At 29.2% G+C, this 7360-nt stretch overlaps 1 protein-coding gene and 1 non-coding gene across 2 annotated transcripts; one reads left to right on the top strand and one right to left on the bottom strand.

Moving 5' to 3' along the window:
- Positions 1-740: 740 nt before the first annotated feature.
- LOC140981900 (small nucleolar RNA R71) lies at positions 741-851 on the bottom strand. The gene has a single exon (XR_012176174.1). It is a non-coding gene; the product is annotated as a small nucleolar RNA R71 (small nucleolar RNA).
- Positions 852-909: 58 nt separating this feature from the next.
- On the top strand, positions 910-6276 carry LOC140980614 (uncharacterized). The gene is made up of 7 exons (XM_073446549.1): positions 910-1741; positions 1949-2053; positions 2861-4433; positions 4938-5460; positions 5783-5862; positions 6001-6197; positions 6275-6276. Coding segments are annotated over exons 1-7 (3312 nt in total).
- The last annotated feature ends 1084 nt before the right edge of the window (positions 6277-7360 follow it).

The following is a 7360-nucleotide window of genomic DNA, read 5'->3' as shown; positions in this document are numbered from 1 at the left end:
AAAATTTATAATTTGTAAACTTCGTTCTTGCATTTGGTAATCTATAAATTAATAAATTTAAACTTAAAATAACCTCTCTGTGGATCGATCTCGTACTTACGAAATATATTACTTGTAGACAACCTACACTTGGGTGAATTATAATTTAAGTAGTAGCAAGTTTTTGGCGCCGTTGCCGGGGAGGTATAAATTAAGTTTATATTTGTTAATTATGTTTTATTTATAAGTATTGTGTTTTTTTTTTGTATGAGTATTTGGAGTCGAAAAAAAAGTGGTAGACTTATTCGAGTATCTGAAAATAATTTAAACATGGATGATAATTCAAATAATCAAGATAATGATAACAATAATAACAATAATAATAATAATAATCAAGAACATGATCAATTAAGAACACTTAGGCACCATATGAACCCTATTAGAACTAGTGCCCCATCTTGTTTAGTTTTTCCTCCTGATGCATCTAATTTCAACTTTAAACCTCAAATTATTCAACTTTTACCAAATTTTCATGGCTTAGATTCTGAAAATCCATATTTACATCTAAGAGAATTTGAGGAAGTTTGTAACACTTATAATGATCAAAATTGTAGCATGGATATAGTTCGATTAAAGCTTTTCCCTTTTTCTTTAAAAGATAAAGCTAAAACATGGCTACAAAATTTGAGATCAAGTTCAATAAGATCATGGGAAGAAATGCAACAACAATTTCTCAAAAAGTTTTTTCCTTCCCATAGAACAAACTCTTTTAAAAGACAAATTACTACTTTTTCTCAAAAACAAGGAGAAACATTTTATCAATGTTGGGATAGATATAAAGAATTACTTAATACATGCCCACATCATGGTTTTGAAACATGGAGAATAGTTTCTCACTTTTATGAAGGTCTAATACCTAAAGATAGGCAAATGATAGAATTCATGTGTAATGGAACTTTTGAAGATAAAAACCCAAATGAAGCTATGGAGTATTTGGATTCATTAGCAGAAAATGCTCAAAATTGGGATAATATAGGCACAATAGAACCACCAACAACTAAAATCAATAATTCAACAAATGGGGGTGGTATCTATAATCTTAAAGATGATATAGATATTCAAGCTAAACTTGCATCTTTAGCAAGAAAAATTGAGTCATTAGAAATGAAAAAGAGTGGTCAATTAAAAAGTATTCAAGAAATTGTTTGTCATATATGTGATACACATGATCATGCTACAAAAGATTGTCCAACATTACCTTCATTTAAAGAATGTCTCCATGAACAAGCAAATTATGTTAACAATTATAAAAAACCAATACTAGATCCTTTTTCAACATCATATAATCCTGGATGGAAAAATCATCCTAATTTTAGTTGGAGGAATGATAATAATGCACAACCCTCACAACAATATTTTCAAAATAACCAAAATCATCAAGGTTATATTCCTTATGTTACACCTCCAAGAAAAAACTTTGAAGATGTAATTCATGCATTTATCCAAAAGCAAGAATCTATCAATATTCAAAACAGTCAATCTATGACTGATTTGAAAGAAACTCTTGCAAAATTTGCATCTGCACTTAATATTCATGAAAAAGGAAAATTTCCATCTCAACCTCAACCTAATCCTAAAAATCAAAATCAAGAATTAAAAAATGAAAAAATTGATCAAATAAAATCTGTTATTACCCTTAGAAGTGGTAAAATAGTTAATGATCCATATAGTAATGAAAACAAGGATCATTTAAAATCAAAGAGTAAGGATGATAATCCTGATACTTTTGAGAATGATGATACCTTAAATTCTAAAAATAATATGTTGAATGATAAATCATCTGAAATAGTAAATGAATCAAATAAACCTCCACCATTTCCTCATGCATTAACAAATCATAAAAAACAAAAAAATGATTCTGATATCTATGAAGTTTTTAAACAAGTAAAGATAAATATTCCATTATTAGATGCTATTAAACAAGTACCTTCATATGCAAAATTTTTAAAAGACTTATGTACTGTGAAGAGAAAATTGCATGTGAAGAAGAAAGCATTCTTGGCTGAACAAGTAAGTTCTATTCTTCAAAATAATTCTAGTTTAAAATATAAAGATCCTGGTTGTCCAACAATTTCATGTATTATTGGAGAAAATAAAATTAAAAAAGCTTTGTTAGATTTGGGAGCAAGTGTGAATTTACTTCCTTATTCAGTTTATGAAAAACTTAATTTAGGAGAATTAAAACCCACTTCTGTTACTCTCTTACTGGCGGATAGGTCAATCAAAATACCTAGAGGTATTGTAGAAGATGTGTTGGTTCAAGTTGATAAATTCATATATCCTGTAGATTTTATTGTTTTGGATACACAACCAATACAAGTACATAATGAAATTCCAGTAATATTGGGACGACCATTTCTAGCAACTTCAAATGCTTTAATTAATTGTCGAAATGGAATAATGAAATTGTCTTTTGGAAATATGACTCTAGAACTTAATGTGTTCAATTTATGTAAACAACCAAGTATTAATGAAAATGAATATGATAATGAAATTGAAACAATTATGGAAGAAAATATACAAGAAGAAAACTTAAATCAACAATCTGAAGTTTTTTCAATAGAAAGTTTTGAGTCTGAAAATAATTTTAAAAAAGATGATAATACAAAACTTGAATTAAAAGTTTTACCATTCGAATTGAAATATGTATTTCTTGGTGAAAATAAAACATTTCCTGTTGTAATTTCTTCCACTCTTCTACCAAATCAAGAAGAAGATTTAATTAAATTACTTAAGAAATATAAAAATGCAATTGGATGGACTTTGAAAGATATAAAAGGTATAAATCCTTTAATTTGCACACATAAAATTCATTTGGAAGAAAATGCTAAAACATATCAACAACCACAAAGAAGGTTAAATCCACATATGAAGGAAGTTGTTAAGAATGAAGTATTAAAACTATTAGACGCTGGAATTATCTATCCAATCTCAGATAGTAAATGGGTAAGTCCAACACAAGTAGTACCTAAAAAGTCAGGCATCACTGTTATAAAAAATGAAAAGGGAGAGTTATTACAAGCTAGGATTCCATCTAGTTGGCGTATGTGTATTGATTATAGAAAATTAAATGATGCAACTAGAAAAGATCATTTCCCATTACCATTTTTAGATCAAATTCTAGAAAAAGTTGCAGAAATTTCTTATTACTGTTTTCTTGATGGGTATTCGGGGTATTATCAAATACCTATATCATTAGAAGATCAAGAAAAAACTACTTTCACTTGTCCTTTCGGAACTTTTGCATTTAAAAGAATGCCATTTGGTTTATGTAATGCTCCGGCTACTTTTCAAAGATGCATGTTAAGTATTTTCAGTGATATGATTGAAGAATTTGTAGAAGTTTTTATGGATGATATAACTGTTTTTGGAAACTCATTTGAAAATTGTCTTAAAAACCTAGAAGAAGTATTAAAACGATGTGAAGAAAAAAATCTTGTTTTAAATTGGGAAAAATGTCATTATATGGTTAAATCTGGGATTGTGTTAGGTCATGTGATATCTGAAAAAGGAATTGAAGTTGATAAAGCCAAAGTTGATGTTATTGCTAATTTAACATCACCAAAAACGGTCAAAGAAGTTCGATCATTCTTGGGTCATGCAGGTTTTTATAGAAGGTTTATAAAAAATTTCAGCATAATATCTAAACCAATTTCGAATCTTTTAACAAAAGATACACAATTTGAATGGACTCAGAAATGTGAAAATGCTTTTAAAAAAATAATTAATCTTTTAATTACATCACCTATTTTACAACCTCCAGATTGGTCTTTACCATTTGAATTAATGTGTGATGCAAGTGATTATGCTATAGGAGCTGTGTTAGGACAGAGAAAAGAAGGAAAACCGTATGCAATCTATTATGCTAGTAGAACCTTAAATAGTGCCCAAATAAATTATTCAACTACTGAAAAAGAATTACTTTCAGTAGTATTTGCATTAGATAAGTTTCGATCTTATTTAATTGGTTCTACTACTATTGTGTACACTGATCATTCTGCCGTAAAATATTTATCAAATAAACAAGATGCTAAGCCAAGATTAATACGGTGGATTTTATTGTTACAAGAATTTGATATTATAATTAAAGATAAAAAAGGAAAAGAAAATGTCGTAGCCGATCATTTATCTAGAATAATGACTGAATCATCTCATAATGAAATACCAATAAATGAAAATTTTCCAGATGATCAGTTGTTTTATGCTACTATTATGCCCTGGTTTGCTAACATTGTAAATTTTATTGTGACAAATAAAATGCCTTCTCATTGGAATTCACAGGATAAGAATAAATTCTTGATAGAAGTTAAAAAATTTTATTGGGATGATCCTTACTTGTTTAAGTATTGTCCTGACCAAATTTTTCGACGATGCATACCCGACAATGAAGTAAGTAATGTTATTAAATTTTGTCATTCTGAAGCATGTGGAGGTCATTTTTCATCCAATAAAACAGCTGCAAAAATCTTACAATGTGGATTTTATTGGCCCTCTTTATTCAAAGATACGCATTTATTTTGCAAATCTTGTGAAAACTGTCAGAAGATGGGATCAATTTCAAAACGAAACATGATGCCTTTAAATCCAATCATAATTATTGAAATATTCGATAGTTGGGGGATAGATTTTATGGGTCCATTTCCATTATCTTTTGGATATACGTACATTTTAGTCGCTGTTGATTATGTTTCAAAATGGATTGAAGCAATTGCATGTAGAACTAATGATCATAAAGTTGTTATAAAATTTTTAAAAGAAAATATTTTTAGTCGATTTGGAATACCTAGAGCAATAATTAGTGATGGGGGAAGTCATTTTATAAATAAATCATTTTCTTCTTTGTTAAGAAAATATGGCATTACACATAAAGTTTCTACCCCATATCATCCTCAAAGTAATGGTCAAGTTGAACTTGCAAATAGAGAAATAAAACAAATTTTAGAAAAAACAGTTAATCCAAATCGAAAAGATTGGTCTTTAAGATTAACTGATGCATTATGGGCATATAGAACTGCATTTAAGACATCATTAGGGATGTCACCATATAGGTTAGTTTTTGGTAAGCATTGTCATTTACCGGTTGAACTTGAACATAAAGCTTATTGGGCAATTAAAGCATTTAATATTAATTTAGATGATGCATCTAAATTAAGAAAATTGCAATTAAATGAACTAGAAGAATTAAGAAATGATGCATATGAAAATTCAAAGATTTATAAAGATAAAACTAAAGCCTTTCATGATAAAAATATTATGAGAAAGTCATTTGAAATTGGACAAAAAGTTTTACTTTATAATTCTCGTTTGCATTTATTTCCAGGAAAACTAAGATCGAGATGGTCAGGACCATTTATAGTTAAATTTGTTTATCCTCATGGTGCTGTTGATATTGAAAATCCTAAAAATAATGACGTGTTTAAAGTTAATGGGCAAAGACTTAAGCCTTTTATAGAAAATGAAATTCTTAATGATGATTTTATGCCTTTATATGATCCACAATAGTTGTTTGATATTTTCATTTTGTTTTTGCAGATTCTAGTTCATTTCCCGGTTAAGTGGCGGATAACGGTACTCCGTGACTATCTAAGTCGGTTTTTTCAGTTTTCCCAAAATAATTGAAATATATAATAATAATAATAATAATAATAATAATAATAATAATAATAATAATAATAATAATAATAATAATAATATGAATGCTTGTATTGTGAATCTTCGTAAATATTTTGCTTGTTTACCTGATAATGCGTTGAAAAAAATTTATAAAGCTAGATGTGAGCGACTAAGGTTGATGATGTCATATGGCATACCGAATGATATCCGGTTGATAATTGAAGCAAAAGTCCGATTGGTTGGGGAAGCAAGTGAAATAATAATAAGACATATGCCAGGATTTGGTAAAAGCACATATGCCAAGAAGCGAAGAGCTAAACGTATAGGTGGATGTCATAAATGTGCAAGGTGGACTTGTAAAGGGAAATGCAAAAATGTTGGAATGACATCAATGAATAGAGAAGATAAAATTTTATTCATTAAGAATGGTCTGAGTAAAGAGCCTTTGGATAATTTTCTAGAGGTTCTTGATACGCATTCTAGTGGGTACGTGCAAAATGAACTTCTTAAACTATGGTGGCAATTTCAACATGAGGAATATCAATATGGACGGTGGAATCAGCCTTATAAAGATCCTACTGTAGTAACGCATATCTGTTTAGATAAGTAAATATATATATACAATTTCGTCTCGGGAATCTGACGTTAAAAGACCATGTTTGCCAATTTATAAGAAAATTGGATGGGAAGCATATCCTCGACTCATAGAAGGCGTTGAAGCCGTTACTGAACGTAAAATCAGAGGAAGATGTGAGCCACAATCACAACTACGCTGTATATATGTGTTTTAATTTATGTCATTTTTATTTTCTTTTAATAATAATAATTTCCTGTTCAAATATTGACTTTTGGCATGTTACGCTTATAAATTCATATGATGTGATTTAACAATTGCAGAAAACATATTTCTCAACATGTCGACGTCCACGGAAAGTAAAATAAAAAATATTTGTGTATTTTGTGGATCTAGTGCAGGAAGAGATTCAATTTATGAAGAAGTAGCAGAAAAGCTTGAAATAACACTTGTTAAAAAAAGATTCATTTGGTATATGGTGGTGGTGAAGTTGGTCTTATGAGAAAAGTTGCAAAAGCTGCGCATGCAGGTGGAAGTGAAGCCTAAGGCATTATTCCGATTACCTTAGCCAGTCTTACTGGACCAACAATAGGAGAAGAAATGAAAGTGGACAACGTGTATGAACGAATTATTCAAATGATTGAACATTCAGATGCTTCATTGCTTTGCCAGGAGGTTTCGGTACTTTGGAGGAAATATTTCATACTGTTTGTTGGGCACAATTAAATATCCACAATAAGCCAATTGGTTTGTTAAATGTTAACAATTATTATGATAAACTGCTATCGTTTCTTGATGATGTTGTGGAACATGGATTTATTTCATTAGTTTCGCGAATGATGTTAGTTTCTGCTACAAGTGAAGGTGAACTTATTGATTTACTGCAAGGATTTAGTCATGAACCAGATCCATTCTTATCTCAACTTAATTGGCCAACATCCAAGAGTAAGAAAAGAAAATTCATGTGATGCTGAACTTGTGATTCAACTGTATGTTTTTAATTTTTTTTCTCTTTAAGGTATGAAAAATCTCTTCTTCTTCTCCTCTTAGTTTGTTTTTATATAAAAATAAAAAAAATTATTCATATATATAGTAATAATAATAATAATAATTTTTAGTTCAATGACGAGTAAG

This window comes from Primulina huaijiensis, chromosome 7 (genome assembly GCF_012295235.1).
Source record: "Primulina huaijiensis isolate GDHJ02 chromosome 7, ASM1229523v2, whole genome shotgun sequence".
Lineage (NCBI taxonomy): Eukaryota > Viridiplantae > Streptophyta > Magnoliopsida > Lamiales > Gesneriaceae > Primulina > Primulina huaijiensis.
This window is presented reverse-complemented; position numbering and strand designations above follow the sequence as displayed.

Excerpts from the sequence above, each read along its gene's own strand:
- LOC140980614 (XM_073446549.1), top strand. The coding sequence starts at position 910 with ATGATAGAATTCATGTGTAATGGAACTTTTGAAGATAAAAACCCAAAT. Across the intron at positions 2,054-2,860 it reads ATTCTTGGCTGAACAAGTAA|AAAATGCTAAAACATATCAA; the intron begins GTTCTATTCTTC and ends TTCATTTGGAAG. Across the intron at positions 5,461-5,782 it reads AAAATAATGACGTGTTTAAA|AATGCGTTGAAAAAAATTTA; the intron begins GTTAATGGGCAA and ends TGTTTACCTGAT.